This window comes from Xiphophorus hellerii, chromosome 2 (genome assembly GCF_003331165.1).
Source record: "Xiphophorus hellerii strain 12219 chromosome 2, Xiphophorus_hellerii-4.1, whole genome shotgun sequence".
Classification (NCBI taxonomy): Eukaryota; Metazoa; Chordata; class Actinopteri; order Cyprinodontiformes; family Poeciliidae; genus Xiphophorus; species Xiphophorus hellerii.
This window is the reverse complement of record NC_045673.1, coordinates 18,335,060-18,354,733: the sequence shown is the minus strand read 5'-3', so window position 1 is coordinate 18,354,733 and position 19,674 is coordinate 18,335,060. Positions and strand designations below refer to the sequence as shown.

Genomic DNA, 19,674 nt, shown 5'->3' with positions numbered 1-19,674 from the left:
CAAAATAGATTTTAATTATTCTCATGAACCGGTGGTCTTATTTTCCCTTCTAGCGCCTAAATGCATCACTTGACAGATAAACTGGCACTATAGAAAACGCTGGAAATAGATCCCATATTGACTATGAGCACCTTGTTGGATTCCTGCTTTTACACATTTGTGCTCCTCTGGAAACAATAATGCAGCATGTAGTTTATTATGGTGAAATAAACACTGAAATGCTTGTGTAAAGTCTAATAATGATATCAGCCATTTACTCATACTGTTACAGTTCATTCTTGTTCTTTATGGATGCAAGTCTCCAAATCTTAACTTACTAATTATCCTTTAATTATTCCTATTATTTATCTGATGTCTTGTTTCATTGTACTTTCATCTTTTTCTTGACAATGTTGTCGTCCTCTATGCTTTATTGTCTAACTCATCTTTTCTGCTACGCTTTTTTCCTATTGATTCTTTTCTCTTCCAATATTGCTGTCTTCCTGTAGACAAAGACAAAATGAGAACATTAATTCCTTCAACTCATTCTTGCTTCCCTTTAGTGTGACTGCAGTTCGTCTGCCAGATGGTTTGTCCTTCGTCGTCTACGAGTTCTGGGATGGAGAGGAAGAGTGGAAGAGGTGAGTGAGAAAAATTAGGATTAAAATAAATCTTTCTTTCCAGATTAGGATTTTAAAAATGAGGCATTTGTGCCCTTTCACATGTGTTCCACATTGTGTAAACTTTTATATAAACCATCACTAAGTAGCACATAGCTGTGAGAGGAAAAGTTTTTAAACAAGTTTATGGATTGAAATCTAATGATAGCCTAAATAAAACCAAGGGTAACAAATTGTAATCAGGAGTTACCTAATTAGCAAATTGTGTCTGTTTTAATGTGAGTATTAATTCAGTGTCAAAGGTTTGTTATAGAATATTACGGTGGTGCTCAAACTACATCAGGGCCACAGAGGAACAGAGATAGCTCAGAGATTAAGCAATTAAAAAATCTCTAGCTTAGGTCCACTTTTCAATTCACAATCTGAAAATGATGCAGTTGACCCGAGATTCGTGGGATTAGGAACCACAACCACCCACGAATAGAATCCACAAATATATGAAGCCCCCTCTAAAAGCACTTAGAACTGCCTATTTTTATAAGTCAAAGCCCAAATATGCCTTACTACACAATTATATACATATTGGAAACCAGCTTAGCACTGCTGCATAAATCCACGTTTCTTATCTCTGCTATTCTGGGTAACAGTCAATGAACACCATGGAAAATGAAGTGGTTGATGTGCAAATGCCAATAGCATGTCAAGTTGTGCTTCGCGTTGGTATTTCAGCTTCCAAAGTTGTGTTTTGAATATTTTAGATGTGGTTTTACAAAAATAAATCAACTAGTGATTTAGAGCTACGTTCGGTAGAAAAACCTGTGAATGATGAACTCACTCCATAGCTATTAAAGTGATAGTCGAGGCAGGCAGAACATTATTCCATAGAGACTCTGGAGGAGCTGCAGAGATCCAAAACTCAGGTGGAGGAGTCTTTTGATCAAACATCTACTGGACAGGCACTCAGAAAATCTGGCCTTTGTGGATCAGAAGAATGCAAAATGTGGTACTAGAAAATATTGACACCGGAAGTGGAATAAAATAGACAACCATATTTTTTTTAGTCATAAAGACAAAACGTTTTCCTTTCCTTCTTTCCTAATTGTGTTTGTGTTGGTCTGTCATATAAAATCCAATACACTGAACCTTCTAATCTTACTGTGACAAAATATGCCCACGTCGTATCTTACCTGCAGCAGAAAGCCATCAAGCTGATCACACTTCAGAACATTTTGGAGAAATTAAGAGTGAGCAGAGTACGCGGCCAATTACAACTATTTCAAGCAAAGTATTTGGAAGCTTTTGGAATTTCATCCGATGCATCAGGCAAAACAAAACGTCTGTAAATGAGAGAATACTGCTACAGTATTGGGTCGTCAGTGAGTGAAGACATTCATATTGAGTACTTTTGAGTCAGCATTCCAGCTCATCTGAAAGGATGTTTGAGCCAACCAAGTCATTTCTTCCTGCAGCACTGTTTTCCTTATTGATTGGTGACCAGCAAATAAAGAAAGCACTCACTTTTCTTTCATTAATGTTATCCTGAGTCTGTTGGATAAATCCCCCCCTCCCACATTTAATTAGCATTCCTCAGCTGCATCAGATCACTGTGATTTAGTGATGGTGGGCACGAGGAGAAGCTGCTGATCTGAATTTCTGTTCTGCTGCTCACAGCATCTCGCCGCTATTAATATTTCAGGTCTTACAGTAAAGGCTAAGCAATTTGAAGCCATGCATCCTTTTGAGTGGCTGTGTGTATGCACTCTCACCTTTTCCTCTGACTTCAGGCACCTTCAATCGGCTCCCAACAAAGCCTTTCAGCATGTGAAGGTGGACACACTGTGCCAGCCCGAGGCCATCTCCTCTGTAGCAGTGCCAGGTTAGTAAATCATCAATTTCCATCAATGGAAAATTAACTTTATGATCTTGACCTTCACTCAGAGGTATAGGCCTTTAATTTTAGCTCAGTCCATCATCCCCAGAATGCCACCTTTTAATGTTTAAGAGCAAAACATCCATCATTTTAATAATGAAGTAAGTGAAAGTGTTTGACTTGATGCAGAGCTGCACAGCCTTGCCTTAAAATGAGACATGGCGGTCTTCAAGCAATGCTGATGAGAAGCTGACTTTCAACTAACTGCCAGCAGAGCAGCTTAACAAATCAAGATGTCTTCTGATAATAAATCACTGCCACCACAGCTGCTGTCGTTTGACCAGAGGAGATAATTTGTCATCTTTCATGGTTTCATTCTGAGCAAATGTTTTAAGTATAACATTTATTTTTACTATCCTTCCAAACAAGCTATTTTAGTGTTTAAAGTAGTCTTTGACCTCTCCAAGCTTTCCATTTTTCATAACTAGGCCATTTTCTAATACCATGAAAAAGTATTTGTTCTCTGAAAGCTTTGTTTTTGCTTCTATTGACCATACTAAATGTTTTAGATTAAAATTTATTTTTATATCAGGCAAATATATATAGTAACTAGAGTAAATTAGAAAAAAGAAATTAAGGCTATCTGTAGAATCCAACCTGGCCCTGGGGAAAAATATTTTCTGCTTTTTAAAGCATGAATTAACTGTATCATTTAATGTTTAATCAGCCAACACCAGGCCCGTATAGCCAGGAAATCACTGTTGAAACCACATATTTACTTGCACCACATCGTTATAGAGCATCCAAAGCACCTCTGAATTTACTTGCCTCAGTTAATGTTAGTGTTCATGATTTTACAACATTAATAAAAGACTGAAGCAGCATTGATATCGATGAGCGACTTCTAAAACTAAAACTACTGCTGACCAAAAGGAACAACAGTCCTTTAGATCTGGCATAAAACCAAACCGCATTTAAAAAACTAATCATACACATAGTCAAACATGATAGTGGAGAAATAATATCAGTTTGTTTTGCTGCTTCAGGCCCAGATTGAGATGCATCTTTGAACTGGAAGTGCAGTAATAGACTTGATGCTTAATCAGCCCGTTTTGATCTGAATCTTCACTATTCAGTTGTTGACTAACAACATGGCTATTTTTGAACAATTTGAATAAAACTCATCTTCAAGACATCACTTGTCAGGCTAGTTTCTCATCATACCTTGAATAACTTTCCCAGTCTCAAAGCTTCTTCCTTATTTCTTTCTGCAGCCGCCTGGTGCAGCGTGAACAGGGATTGAGCATGAAGATGGTCCGACTACACGCCAAGACTCCTCCTGGACACTTTCTTTTATTCCAACCTGTTTACTGTCCCTCCTCCTCCCTTTATCCTTTAACTCTTTTTGTAAGTACATGTTTACATAGTGCAAAGGAAGGGCATCATCTGTAGAGAAAACTGTTCAATTTAATGTGAGAATACAAAACATGTTTGCAATGGGATGATTTGATGCTTAAAGTAGCTCTGAGCCACTTTGAGGTAGAGTTTATGTAGCAAGGATTATGAGGTTGTAAGTCATGTAGCAAAGTCTGTTTTTGGATTATACATTGGCATTATTTTTTTTTACAACACTTTATGATGGTGTCACCATAAACTGCTCATCCTGCTAACCTTCTTTAACAAGTTGCAGCTAACTCTACATTTCTGAAAACATTACCCTCACCTTGGCCATTTTAAGCTCACTGATTAGGACCATCAGCAGCCATAAATGTCAATTTAGTTTGCACTCTCAGGAAAAATGCAAGCATCTGATAGCTGCCTCTCTAGTTAAGGTTATGCAACTGGAAACTATTCAAAAGAAAATTAGGACAATATAAAAATCAAACTCCAGTAGCTCCCACCAAGCTCACATCAAATGGCTTTTTGCAATGCTGTATTGATATAAGACTTGTGTTTGTTTCATGTAAGAAAAAATGATGACAGACCAGTTGGTTTTACTGCTCCAGATACTACACAATAACATCCCAAAAACACTGCAGTATGCACAGCTTCCAAGTCCATCTTACTTTAGAGAGCATCAAATTTCTTCCATGCATACAGCCCAGGAACTAGTTTTAGGGATGCTGCATGTCAGATTTTCAACAGTTGCTACATATTGTAAATGGGATTTAAATTGTCTAATTTGTATCCACAGTTAAGTACTCTTAATTGTCATGCTTCAGCAGAGCAGCCTTAAAAATGTCTATTTGAAAAAAAATCAGGCTTCTTTTTTTAAGGAGCATTCTGATAAATAATGGCTGCTGTGGGTGTAAGTGAGTAAATAAATACACACCTGAGCAACAAAACAGCAGTCATCTTGTGGTGAGACAGACCCTGAAAGGAGCTAGCCAGAAAATCTTTTCACAAAGATTCAGCGATAACCTTCTATTCATTGTTTTTCATATGGCTTTGTTTTATTTCCTTAATTTATGAGCAGAGTTTATTTTTGTTGGGACAAAGATTTTGGAGAAAGAAAAAGTGAAGCACCTTGCTGCTTTTCATGCAACTCACTTGGTCTACTTTTTGCCTTGGTCTACAATTGGTGATGGGTAGCTCATATTAGTGGTGACTGACTAGCAGAGGTTGTACATAGTAAAACGGTGTTCTATTCTGATTATATTTGTATTTATTGACACGTCTCAGTGATATGGTATAAATTCTTTCTCGGTGAAAGTGGATTCAGGGGGTGCAGCAGTTTCTCTTCAGTTTGTTTAAAATCTGTGACAAAGTCTGATTTAAAGCCTTAAACATTAAAAAAAAACATGGAGCTGGTTTTGAACATTTGCTGGACCTTTGATTTCAAGTAAACAAGCTTGTGTGAAATGCACTTGAAATTTGTCCATGAATATTGTAGAAAAATAACCAGTTTCCTTGACATATAATCACATTCACAATATGTATTTCACTTTTTGTATGAAAAATCAGTAAGTGCAGTTACTATGGCATTATCACAAAACCACCCTGATACAAGAGTTTACATACCTGCATGGGTGTTTTGGCCACAGAATATACAATGCTTCACTTAAACATTCAGCTGTTAAATGAAAATTGTAATTATATGAAGACAGAGGAGTCTAAGGTTTTTTCTGATTTTCGGGGAGTCTAATTAGGCCACTTGGAAACCGTCACCATTGTAAAGCAATCAGACTAAAAAAGCACAATGTAAAAAAATAAAATTAAAAAAAAGTTTATATAGTGACCAACATGAAAGTATTTAGAAATCAATAGTATTGCCATTGGCTTCCACTTCAGTCCTTGTTTGACTCACTTTCACCTGCACTTCTGCTTCCTATCCAAGAGCGTCAGTAGTAGAAAGTTGGGAATCAATCCTCACTGGCACTTCTGTCAATCCAGCACCAAGTCCGTCTTTTAGGGCGCTGGGCTGCCCTGAGCAGAGTCAGGACTCTAGGACTTGCAGAATAATAATATCCAGCTGCCGAAATACTTTTATTACTGTGGATTTCTAATACAGACATGTGTGAATTGTTTTCAGTAACCTCAGAGGTTTAAAGGGACCCTGCAGAGGTTTTGATCTCTTGAGCTATAAAATGGTGTTTTTAGAGAAGAACTGGGCCTATTGAATAGTTAGAAATTAGGTGCCATTTTTGAAGTCATTCAAAGTTTAGAGCAGCCATCTTTAAAAGTATTTTTTCTCCCTCGTTAACAGTAGGTATTAACATTGCTGAAACCGTGACTCTGTAGTACACCCTACTTTCCAATTCACAAAAGTGCGTGCCAATTTGGTTTCACATCCATATTAAAATGTTTTAAGGAATAAAATTTACAGTACTAATAAATACTAACAAACCTTATTCAGTGACAACTTTGAACCTTGCCATAAAGCAGACTTAAAGCTAATGACAGAAAGCACAATGTAAACAGTGGCTGAGAGCTCAGTGTGCTCCAACAGATAAAACGAAGCTGTTGTCTGACTACACATAAATATGAACAAACAAAATTAAAATAAACAGGAAAGCAAAATATTTTTTCAGGAACACATTTATCTGTGTCCTGGGTGTATTGTCCTATCGATATCTTGGGATATATCGATATCAGGATAAAATGAATCATATGATTCATTTTTACTTGCATTGCTTAGAGTTACACATTTTTAATGCTGATCCAACATTAAACCTACTTGTGGTTCCTCTGCTAGTCTGAGCCTAACTTTAACATACCAACATTTGACTCCTTATTCTTGACCAATTTATAGCCTTTCATACGACAATGCATTGCATCTAACAGCTGATTGCATACCTCAACAACTTAACATTTAAACTCCTCTTCTGAATGGCATGAGTTTCTACAAGTTACTAAAGCAAATCATAATTCATACAGACGCCAAGGAGTTAAGTTTTTTGTATCAAAATAAATACTTTTTCGTATCCGTTGATGCCACTCTGGCAATGTTGAAAGCGTCAGTAAAAATATTTGTATCCATCCCGCAAACTACCGTCCAACATTGAGACACAAAGACTCTAAATTAATTAATAATAATTGATTAATTGAGCTGCCCGAGCTGCTATGCCTACATTAATGGAAACATGAACAATCTAGCTGGAAAGCTAAAGAAGAATCATCAATTTCAGTCACAATGGAGATTAATTTTTTTTAACTCAAACAGTCCTTATTTGTTTGAGGAAATGGAGACTGTAACGATTGATAAGTCTAAACATGTCATTTTAAATATGTAGTTTTTAAACCCATTTTGTTTTTCATTTGCTGTAAGGTTTTCAAGCAGTTATTTGGTTACAATGCATTCCCAGCGTAAAACAATGCCTTCCCAATTTGCTCAATTTTAGCAGCGTTGTATTTAATCTTTGCTGTGCATTAAATCATTTTAAGCCCCCACCCCAAAAAAAGTAAAAATGGTCGTTTTGATTAAGTCTCCACAGGAAGTCTTTTAACTTCTCACAGTTTAAAGTAGAAATTAATCAAAACATGAATCATGTTTGCTTTCTATAAGTTGAAGTACTCCAGTAAAAACGAAGCCATATCACATGAATTGGTGTTTACCTACAGCTTACTGAAAGCCATAAGCTTTACAGTGTTCAGCGCAGCCCATGCAGTCTAATCGAGGATTCTTTCTTGGGGTTGAAAGTTGATGATGATTTAGAGGTAAAAAAAAATATATGAGTACTGTTTCCTGTTAATACATTCCTGAATGTCCCTGAGACTGTGTTCTTTTTCCACCCTTCTCCCACCTCCTCCTCAGTGCTTTGTCATACAATGAAAGAGTTATGCCGTTGAACTGTTTCACACCAGTATGGCGTGAATGTTAGCTGCAGGAAAGAAAAATAACAAACAAAAACAGATCTGATGTTGCTGTTATCAGAGTCTGTCGTCAATCGATACAAAAAGCCAATCAGGAATTTGCCAAAATATCAGACATCAAGGCCATAACTCTTCCTTTCTATGGCGGTGTTCTTTTCTATCCTTCTATTGAGTGCATGTCAACTGAATGTCCAGTAATGTAGTATTAGGCCATGCTACTCCTTCAATAGGTTTTGTGCATTTCTTACCTTATTTATTTTCTAGTATTCCTATGAAGAAAACAGACTAAAAATGTATTATATAAATACATATATAAGAAAGATGACATAAAAGAATGAATTATCACTTTTATGGCAATGTTTGATGAAATATTAATTCTTAATGTATGTTTCAGTAAAACTGCTTTCTCTTCAAATGTAGAGACTTATTGCAGGGATGCAAGTATGATCTTTGGTCTTTGAAGAATATCTTGTTGAAATTCTAGATGATGTAGAGTGATACAATTCAATAAAACTATAAAGCTGCAAATTGTATTGTTGGGAGTTTTTGAATTAGAAAGGGTGGGGAGTTGATCACAGCTGGTTATTCAACTTGTTTTTATCAGTTGTAATAAAAGAAATTAACTGTGAACCAAGAATTCACATCAAGGCTACTTAAAAATGCTTAGTAATTCTTTCCTAAAATTTACAGCAAGATCAATTTATTATGATTGACATTTTAAACCACTAACTAAGATTGTTCTCAGATTTTGTGAAAGCATTCTGATTATCCCAAAGACACCTGGAAAAATATTCTGTGGACTAACCAGACAGGGAAACTTGAAGGACAAAGTCACAACATCAGATTGTGACCTTAAGCTCAAGGCGCTTGGGTTATGCATCAGGATAATAGTCCAAAGCAAAGCAGCAGGTCCACCTCTGAGTAACAACCACACACACACAAATAATCACAAGTTTTGGACAATGCTGTGGTGTGACCTTATAACGGGCCACTCCTATTTGAAGAGTGTTATTTAACTGCACTGAAAGCCTTTCAGAGATTAGCAGGCTAAAGTTTTTCCCCAGCCAACTAACGACCTACTGCCAATTTCCACAAACACTAGGTTCTGGTTCCTGGCCAGAAAGGAAATTCTCTTTTGAACATGGGGCTGAATTACACTTTAGCCCAAAAAATGTAATAATTTGAAAATTGTTTTTTAGTATTTAATCAGAAGTCCTGGAAATATTCCCACTAACACATTCATTCTTAAATCTGTGCTAATTAAAAACCATTCACTTGTCTTTTAATTGTATTACATTTTTTTGCTAATTAATTTAGACTTGAGCAATTATTTGTACCAATCAATGAAAAGGCTAGTTTTGCCCTGGTTGGCCCTGACAGGTGATCAAAAGGCAAATGCCAGTCATATCAATAAACCCCATGTATTTTGACGCACTTTTTAATTTAATAAATCAGATAAATATGAATTGCATGTTTTGATGCACGGATGGGGATGACTGGATATTTTTTTTCATTTTCTATGAATTCTGCTAAACTATTTCTTTCAAAAAAAACCTACACGACATTTTCTCTTTTTCCTTCTATGGTCCTGGCAGGATAGGCCTACAATCAGAAATCTAAATTGGCAAAGAAAAATATGATGGGTGTAACTGAAGTTTGGACCCCTTCTTGATAAAATGAATAAAAACAGTGCTCAACAACAGCATCAACAAATAGCAAGAAAACACTTTCACTCAGTCATGGACACAGTAGCAGAAAGTTGTTTTTTTTGTCACAGTGCAGTTGTAATCGATACATTCACATAAAAAAAAAAGAATCTTCGACAGCACCGTTTTACTGGCTGTGTCCCAGTGCATTGAAAGCATTGAGCTGAAAGCTGTAGGCATGTATGTGTGTGTGTCCTCAGTATTCAGCTTCTGTTGTCCGTCACTCAAGAGTCACAACTGACCTCAGGAGGAGCAAAACAGTTCAGACTTATTCACAGAAGGTTCCCTGAGAGCTCAGATCTTTCCAAGGAGCTCCATGACAGCGACGGTGGTGCTTTGACCAAAAATAAAGGCTCCACAGATCAGGGTAACTGCTCCCCAAATGGTAAGGGTGATTCTGGAAAGAATTGGAAAAAAAAAATAAAAATACATCAGTATACAAGTTTACATTTCATGACAGAATATCCACAGCTGGGTAGAGAAAACTTTTAAACATGATCAATACAACTACAAACCTTCAATTACATTAAGATGCTCATGTATACATGTCCTCTGTACTGGCAGATTAACTGTTGACAAAATACTGGCAATCAATGCCTAGTTGTGGTTAATTTTAGAAATGTATTAAGAAGATCTACAATTATCCACAAAATGTTCTACAAGTTTGTGGGGATTTTTGCCTGCATAAGATTCCATTAAATCTTAGTTTAATTAAATATGATTTAATTTAACTGTCAGGTCTAAATACCTATTAGAGACAATTTAAACAAACACAGGAAAGACAAGAGAGTTAGATTCTTTGTTTCTCGCGAGGAGAACGGACAGAGATGTGCTTTCAGTTACAAATCTCCTACCGCTCTGAAACACATCTGGCCGCTCCTCTCTTTTTATTACTCTCAGAAACTCTCGTACATTGGGCGCTTTGCAACTTCTAAAAGGGAGGGGCAAAAACAATTTATCACTTAGTTGCAGCGCTAATGACTTTTACTATTTAGACACATGTTATCTACAATCTAAATCCTTCTTGCTCCAGTCGAGTACCAGACACGACCGGCGTTGAGTAAAACAAGTTGTATATCACTCAGGAGAGCAGAGTTTATTGCTGGGCAATAAACTCTGCTAGAAGAGTTGTCTCCGCTATCTCCCAGGCTTTGCTGATGGCATCTCAAGGAAGTCACAGGAAGGAATCAAAGTTATTTAACACACAGAAACATTATCTAAATGTAACTACAAGACTACATGATACAACGAATATTTGATAATTACTAAAAATACAATTTATCCAACATTAACTAAATATAAAATATAATTAAATTTAATATTTATTCATATTATTAATAAATTAATATAATTAAATTGTATTTGATTTCACTACAGACCGCTGTAGAGACCAACAAGTAGACTCAAAGCTCTGTATTTATGTGTCCATCTTCCTGAATCTCCTTCATAGCCATGAGATTTGGATCACAACTACAAGATCAAGATGCAATTTCTCCTGACGCATCCCACTGGGAGGAGTCTCTGGGGCTGACCCGGAACTCGCTGGAGGGACCATCATATCCCGTGAGGCCCAGAAACAACTTGGGACATTTCAAGAATGAGCTAGAAAGTGCTGAGGAGGGTTATCCGGGATGCCCTTCTGGACCCGTTACCACGGCAACCCAATAGTTATAAAACAGTGGATGATTGTTTAAAAATATTAAGTTTAATATTCATCAATCACCTAAAAAGAAATTGTTTGTACTGTAATGCAAGTGTTTTTCAAGAATGAAACGCTGTCACCTGAGTTTTTCAGCATTTAAATTCAGTCTTGGGGGGGGGGTATTGAAAAAGAAAATGGGACGTTTAAAATATTTTAAAATATCTTCACACATACACAGACCAAAATACTGCAAATAAAGTATTATTTTTCCATAATACTGCCACATTTATTTTCATATATGTAAACTATTTTTTTTTTTTTTACCTATAAGGTGCTTAAGCTAAAAAAAAAAAAAACAAACATTTTTGTATTTATTTTAGTTTTTATTTTCTTTTGCAGACAAGCTGAACCAATTCATTGAGGCTCAGTAGAAATTAAGCAATAATAAGAATTCAAAAAGAGCTAAAACTGAAACCATATTTTTTTGGATAGTAAGAAATAATAAATACTGATGTATTAACTGGTTGTCCCTCTACACTAGGTGTTGGCACTTTCTTTTATTTATTGGTTTTAGCTCTGCTTTGGGTTTGCACAGATCTAATCAAATTATGTTGACTCACTACAGGGAATGATAAAAAAACAGCAGCTTAAACTGATGAGTATTCAGATTAATTCACAGTTAAATTCATTAACATTTAGATGAAGCTTGTCCTCACCTGGTCTTGCAGGATACTGGCTCAGATTGCATGGCAAACATCAAACAGAGTCCTGTAGAAACAAACACACACACTCTTTAACAGAACAGCAACTGGTTTTATTGAACGTCCCTACATGACAAGATCTCTACCTGGGAATATAAAGATGAAAAAGGCACTGATTCCTCCAATGACACTGATAACTTTACTGATGTCTGGTACAAACACAGCAATGAGCAGCGTCGTCATTATCCACAGAACTGTCAGAACCCATCGGCTGCGACATTCAAACTTCACCATCAGCGCCTCGTCCCGTCTCCTCCACCGACTCAGCAGAGGGTCCTGAATCACTGATCTGATGTGTTCAAAACGCAATGTAGCCAAACACAACATTAAAATACATAATGAGACTTGATAGACACAACAAAATGTGTACAGAAGAGAGAAGTCAGATTGAGTTTGGAGAGTCACAGAGGAAAGAAGCCGCTAATCTGCTGAAGGGCCATCTCTCTGGATTAGAGAACGGCCCCAAAATAGAGAAACTATCCAGTAAGTAACAATTGTATGGACAGGAAATTCCTGGTTGAAATTATAGCCAAGAGAGGCTCACACTGGTTTTAAAAGCAACACTGGCTGACCTGCCCAGCAACACGATGATAGGATAGATGGTGATGATGGAGACTCCAAACAGCAGTCTGGCAACGAGCATGAGTTTGTCATGACTGGAGTACGACATTAAAATATCCGGAGCCACAGTCTTTCCAAATGTCAGGTATCCCGTAAACCCCTAAAGCAAAAACCAAGGAACGATGCCTCTATAAGTTCACTGTTGTGTTATGGGGGGGGGGAGGAAAAGTCACAGGTGAAACAGAAGGTGATCTGACCTGTGAGGGAGTAAATAATGAGACAGATAATCATCGCAACCACAGAGACAAAGGCCCAGTGAGAAAGCCGCTGGTTCTCCATGCTGCTGTAGATGGCGATGGAAGCCTCATGGCACTGCAAGAAGAGAAACTCCTCTTATGATATGTTGAACAATCAGTTGAAAAGGTTACAGGATCACAATAACCTAGAATGAACATCCAAATTACGTTTCTCTTTTTAAATCTATCTGCTAAAGAGTTGAACTGAATGACAAAACTCCCCAGCATGTCAAACTAAAATTAAATTCAGTCTACAGTAGCACCCTTTATGGCCGAGAGAAATTTCTTGACCATGTTTTTATTCAAAAGACTTTTTCTTCAAGTAAGCAATAAAGTTTAATTAGCCCTTGTCCACTCTGTAATGAAAGTTCATGCTGAAACATTGTAAAGTAATTCTCCAACCTTTAATACGATGCAGTTAAGATATGAAATTCGGCTCTGTAACCTAAGCTATCACACACTTGGTAATTATATAATAGAATGCATGACTATAATACTGCTACACTCGACGTTATTAAATCCAGCATAATAAGAAACGGTTTTAAGTCACCAACCTGGGGCACTGGTTTCTTTCCACCGGGGACATAACTTGTAGATCATCATACTGTATGAAACCATGTTGCTGATGTGATTCCAGCATGGAGTCAAGAGTTAAAGGAAAGCTCAGAGTTCACGAACATCTCAGAGTTAAGCCATCAAGATTTCAGGATTCTCACTCCTGTCCCAGCTGCCATCAGCTGCTTTAAAATCTCCCTTCTCTATTCGTCCCTTCCCCTTAGATCAGGACCTCATCAGCTCTTTTTTCAACTCTCTGCACAGCAATCACTCACCCTGACAGAGTGTTAGTGTGAGAAGAAATGTATCAATTGAGTTGCACTTTCCTTTGGCTTTATTAGATCCTACTGACAGCAGCCTTCAGGGGTTACAAGGGCAAGCTGGGCAGTTGAACATAAATCCGTCCTCCTTCAGACTGACAGAATGAGCTCCGAGCTCACACTCTGCAATATTAAACATTACAAAGTTGACAGAGAAGGTCAACCTGCTAACCTTACACTGTATGGAAACACTTTTCTGAGAAAGCGCAAACTTCCAAATCAATATACAAGAATTAAAGGCAACTTCTTTACTGAAATACAGAACACACAGCTGCACAGAGTGATCCACAGTTTTGCAATACCCTGATGCCTGACATGTGAAACCAGTCTCAAATGGTCCTGAAAAAACTAAAGCAAATTGTTGAACTCACCTGGAAACCAAAGCAGATGGTTGGGATCACGCTGAACATCGATTCCCAGGCGCCAGTCCTGTGAACACATCAAGACTTTATCTGGAGTTTTTGTTATAATCAGCACATTTAATGATGTTCCTCCCCATAGCCATTCATCTTCCTACTCTTGTCCTTACTCCATCTTTAGAAGCCAAGTATAACCATCTGAAGATATCCAGAATCTCATTCTTTGAGTCATCATATTTCCTGTTTTGCTTTTTGGTTCAGCTCTTTCTCTACCACAACAAACCTGAGCACCTCCTGCATTACGGAAGAAAAAGCCCCAATCCATCTGCCCATCTCTCACTCCATCCTACCAAAACTCATAAACAAGGCACTTATATACCCCCACCCAGCAGGAGCAGGCCTTTTTCTGATCAAGATCTATGGTCACATGCTGTGAAACGCTCCAAACCACACTGAAAATTATGACCCAAAGAAACCAACAGAGCTGCATAATCAGTAAAAAGCAAAGATGAAACCCTGAAGTTCCCAAACCAGACACCCTCCTCTCAACAACTAAACTTTCAGATCCCATCCATGACCACAAATGGATTCAGTGACATGAGATATTAATCTTCGTAGAGTCCTTCCTGCACTGCATTTAGTAATATTTCACAACTGACATATAGCTCAATGTAATGGGCAAGTAAGTCAGTGATGGAGAGAGTTTAAACAGTGATGTCTGATTTAGATTCTAAGGAGATTTATGGTTAAACCAAGTTAAAGATAGCTCAAATAACGGATGTGTGTCACGTACCCACTGGAGTAGAAAGGGCTTCTGTGATCTGGAACATTCGGCATGGTGAAGTACTTTATGAGTATGGATACTGTCAGGTAGGTTGCAGCTACAGTACCCAGAACACTATGAGAGGACCAAGAAAACATGTTTTAGGCTGACAATACTGCATTAGGGCATCCTTTGTTAATTATTTACATTGCTTCAGTTGGTAACTGTTGTTTGAGCCACATCTGTGGTCCTATGGAAAAGAAAATTACTTAAAAAGGAGATAAATTACACAACCTGGTGTATTTTTGGATGGCGATCTCCTTGGGGATGGACATTGGCATGATGAGGAAGAAGCAGAGCAGAACTAGGGCAAATCGGTGGTCAGTGTAAAAATGATAGGGCATCTCAGATTTTGGCAGAGCAGTCACCAGCTCATACAGAGTGTTGCACTACTAAAGGACAGAAATCAGATACAAAAACAAAAGTTTAGGATGCATATTTCATTAAGATGTTTATTTTGAGTCTCTGTTAAGCATGAGTAACAATCGCTTAAATTATGTTAGACAAAATATCTATTTTATTATCTTAATAATTTGAAATTTCTCAGAGGTTGTTATTTCATTGTGCCTGGGCAAATATAGACTGTAGTGAAGAATTCTGATTAATTCTGAACACTGCATCTGGTCCAACTAAAGAGGGCACAAAAAGACATTAAATCACAAGAAAGTTTTATTCAATGTGATAATCTGAAGAAAGTGATGATACCTCTGTCATCCTCAAGCAAGTTAGATTGGCATCATAGTGGTACATTTCAAAAAATATTGTGAAAATGTTTAATATTCTTTATCACTAATCATCAAGATTATAAGAAACAAAGACTTGGTATAGATCTTTGCGTGATGATTCTGTATAATATATGAGTTTCACTCTTTTGTGATGAATGGCAAGAAATATTTGCACTTTCACACAGTATCCTAATTTATTAAGATGTACCTGTAATAATAATAATAATATTAAATATTAAAATTGTGAGATTTTTGTTTTGGACATAATAAAACAATAACGCTGAAACAATTAAATACTTCGAAAAAAAAATCATTAACTGTTTTGCTCAATCACAGCACTTTGTTACATCTATAAAACTTGAACAATAGTAAATATAAATAACTTTGACTATTGATTTGTTGAATTGTTTTCAATCACTCCATAATTACGCACATTTTGGGTTATTAAATACAGTTAGAATGGAACAGGTGCAATTTCAGAAAAAGAAAAATGGAAAGAGGAATTTGGGGGAAAAAATAAAACTGAATTTCATAGAGAAAGTCTCATCTTTTCCTCAAGCTAATTTGTCACTTTAGTGTTGCTTGACTATTTACATGTTTTACGCATGTTTACTTTAAATATGCTGCTACATTTACTATAATTATCCTGACAAGATGTTCATGATCCAAATTGGCTATATTATAAATCAATAATAAGCTGATATGCAGTCATATAGCAGTCCTAAAACAATGCAATTATCTCACTAAGTATGAATACAATTGTCACCAAACTTAAAGAAAAACACACATCTGGACCAAGGGAACGAACATTAGCTGCAGAAGTGCAGACCTAAAAAGACAATCATTACTCACACTTTTCCAGCTGGTCATTCACTACGACCAGAAAGGCCACAGAGATCATGAAAAGGTTGAAGATGAAGCAGATCTCACACAACTGACCAATGGCCGTGCCGCACAGCTCCTTCACCACCGCCTGGTAGGTGTGTTGACGACTGATAGAGGAGGAATAACCCAGAATGATCAGGCCACTGATCAGGAACACGAGCGAGATCTGAGGACAGAAACGCATGACTGCAACACTTGGCTTTTGAGGGATTTGTTTTCCCTCAAACAAATCCCTCATATATTATAGTATGAAGCAATGTCATGTTTTCGAAAAGATATCATGATTTGAATAATCAAATTACTCACATTCTTGATCATCCATAGTTTTCAGAAAATTCGTTTTTTTTTTTTTTTTTTATTTGCAGAAGCCAATTAAGATCAATGATTTTTATGTCTTGTAGAGCTATGGAGAAGTTTACTGTAGACAAAATATGGATGTAAAAGGCATCTTTAGATTAAAAAAACCAACTGTTGCTATGTTTAGGTGTATCTACAAGACTTAATCCACATCTGTTTTTGTTAATATTACATCTCATACCAACTAGCTATAAATAGCATCTAGCACTAAACAAATTAAACAGTTAAGCACCAGGACACCTCTGCAATATTTAGCAGTCAGGCAAGCATAAATCACTAATGAAACAACAAAACGGTGTAATAAGGTTGAGGGCAGTGCCATGGGAGTGCTGATAACCAGTACATACATCTGCCTCCAGATACCTGTGGTATATTATAGTATGGCAAATTGTTTCATGTCTGTTCAGGTAAGCAGCCAGAATACTTAAGAGCCATATGGTAGAGCTAGAAAACAGAAGGCTTTTGCCTTGCTATAACCTGCTAGGTTTTTGCCGTAAAAATATCTCTTGTTGCATTTAGGTCCCCTGTCCAGTCACATACCAGTACACCATCAGAGATCAAATGTGTATTAAACAGACAAAGTTGCCTGAAATCACCTTCCTCCATCCCAAAGAAATCAAGACAGGCATATTATCTGAACACTTCTCTATTTTGTATTAGCTTTTTGGAATGTAAGGGAAATTGGTTGCAGTGTTTTGGAGTATTTATCAGAGTATTAATCCCCCCCAAGAACTCATTTCAATAGGGGTCACACCTGTTTCAAAGATAAGGCTAATACTGCCAGAACGATTTTTTTAAGCCATTCAAAAAAGATTTCCAAACTTAGTCCTTTAGAGGTAAAATTAGAACATGATGAAATCACTTCAATATTCTGTTCTGCACATAACAATTTAATCTTGTTGTTGCATTTAAAAATATTTGAGAGATAATAGCACTTCATCTTCTTATACAAAGAAGACAAATTATTACCCAACAACTTTGTTTAAATATTTAAACTTTCTGATATCTTCAATAAATTAATAACATCCTTATTTCAAACACAGCGACATTAAGCATTAACTGCTAAATACAATATGTGTAATTTAAAATTTTGTGTTCAATGTAAAGAACATTTATATTGAACGCAATATGTAATAATTTTGCAAGTCAAACAAGTTAGAAGAACAGCCAAGATAAAACAAAATACTTCAGTTTTGAATGCAGAGCTTAGATTTAAAGTACTTCAGCAGTTCAGGGCCAACAAATAATTTTTCACCTTTGCATCTTTAAGGATGGCTATGTATTCCCAAGAAGAGCAAAGAATCCAACATTTCTTTTTACAAGAACAGATACTTTTAAAACATGTAACCAGAGATAAGATAAGATAAGTTTTCATTTAGTCCACAATAAAGATAAATATAGTTCAAGAATAATGGTATTCATGTCCAAGCTGCACATTAATCTCTTTGTATTGTGGGAACAAACTTAAAACAGAGTCAGAAAAACTCCTTCAGAAAATTAAATAGAGCTGAAGTCAGAGCTAAAGATATCTCAGGTGAAACAAATCAGGTTAATTTACCTACAATTCTGCATCAGAAATTCGAAATATCTATAAAAGTCACCCCATGTAGAGATAAATATTACTTTTAAACTAATGTCTTCTTTCTAACCCTTTAAGACAACACTTTTTTCTTATTTTTTTAAGCATCTTAAAATGAGAGCGCTCTCACCAGCTCCACGGTGACCGCGCTCCGAACGCCCCCGGCTCTAGCGAACGCCCAGGGGAAGTTCAGCAGTCCGGCGCCCAAAGCGGACTTCAGCATGATGAAGACGGCTCCCATGGAGCCCAGCCGGGGCCCCACGTCTAGCGGGGGCTTGGCAGAGGTTGAGGCCAGCAGGCTGATGCTCTCCCTAGCTAACTCTTCCATGCTCGGGTCGGCAGAAGAATCACAGCCGAGATTCGGTGTCCGCCAGAGCGGCACTCTGAACACCGACGGCCGCCCACTGAACCAGGTGAGCCCCGGATAGAGGGGAGGGTCTGTCTGTAGGCCAGCTGCTGCCTTCAGGGACTGCTCGGAAGCTTAACATTTATTGTACGCCTGTGTACAAAACATGAGATGCATTGATTTTTAATTTATGACTTTTTTTGTTAAACAACATCTTATATCTAGTGATTTTAAGATGCTACAAGTCTTGATTTATTTTATTTTTTTTGTTCAATAAGTGATAAATTCATCGTTTGAGTTACGAACTACTAGACATTCTAAAAGAGTCAATATCTAGGGCATCAAAGCAAGCTTAATGCACACAAAGTAATATAATTAGTTCATTATATTAGTAATTAATGTTGGTAAACAAACAAAGAACTAATCAAAGCTAGTCCTTTCTGACATTGATCGAGATGGTCATTATAAACATGACCATTACACTTATTTTTGTAATATTTATCTTCTCTACAGTTATATTCTTTATTTCAATACTCTCATGGATTACATCTGCTACACCAGGGTATAAGTATTATAATATTTTAGATTTTTACTTTTGTAATTTTGATGTATAGTGGGATTCACTAATAGTTGGGGCCTGCCATGCAAAGCAATGGCAGGAACCTATTACTCTACACCCAACAAGGGTCTCTTTATTCTTTATTTTTCTTCCGTAACCGTTAATGCGGCTCATACCGCTGCGTGCACACCTACAAATGAGGTATCAAAACGTGCAGAAAATGCCATTGGAGCTATTACTTTTGGTGGGATTCGGGGTTAACATGGCAACATAATTCGCAAAAAACTACGAAAAAAACCCCATTATAAGTCAATGGGAAAAATCCTACAAATACCCTATTTTTGAGGATTTTCTGTGTCGTCACGAATTCACGTAGAAATGCCATTCAAATTTCATTTTGTAGATACGTCCGTGATCT

General features: G+C 36.9%; 1 protein-coding gene and 1 pseudogene across 2 annotated transcripts in view; one reads left to right on the top strand and one right to left on the bottom strand.

Moving 5' to 3' along the window:
* necab2 (N-terminal EF-hand calcium binding protein 2) overlaps positions 1 to 8,306 on the top strand; it is a 104,090-nt gene extending 95,784 nt beyond the window's left edge. For both annotated transcript variants that reach the window (XM_032586206.1, XM_032586198.1), the window contains 3 exons: positions 543 to 620; positions 2,384 to 2,475; positions 3,744 to 8,306. In XM_032586206.1, the coding sequence (XP_032442097.1) occupies positions 543 to 620; positions 2,384 to 2,475; positions 3,744 to 3,772 (199 nt within the window). In that variant the 3' untranslated portion in view covers positions 3,773 to 8,306. The remainder of the gene's footprint in view (positions 1 to 542; positions 621 to 2,383; positions 2,476 to 3,743) is intronic.
* Positions 6,891 to 18,788, bottom strand: LOC116710717 (putative sodium-coupled neutral amino acid transporter 8; annotated as a pseudogene).
* Between the last annotated feature and the right edge of the window lie 886 nt (positions 18,789 to 19,674).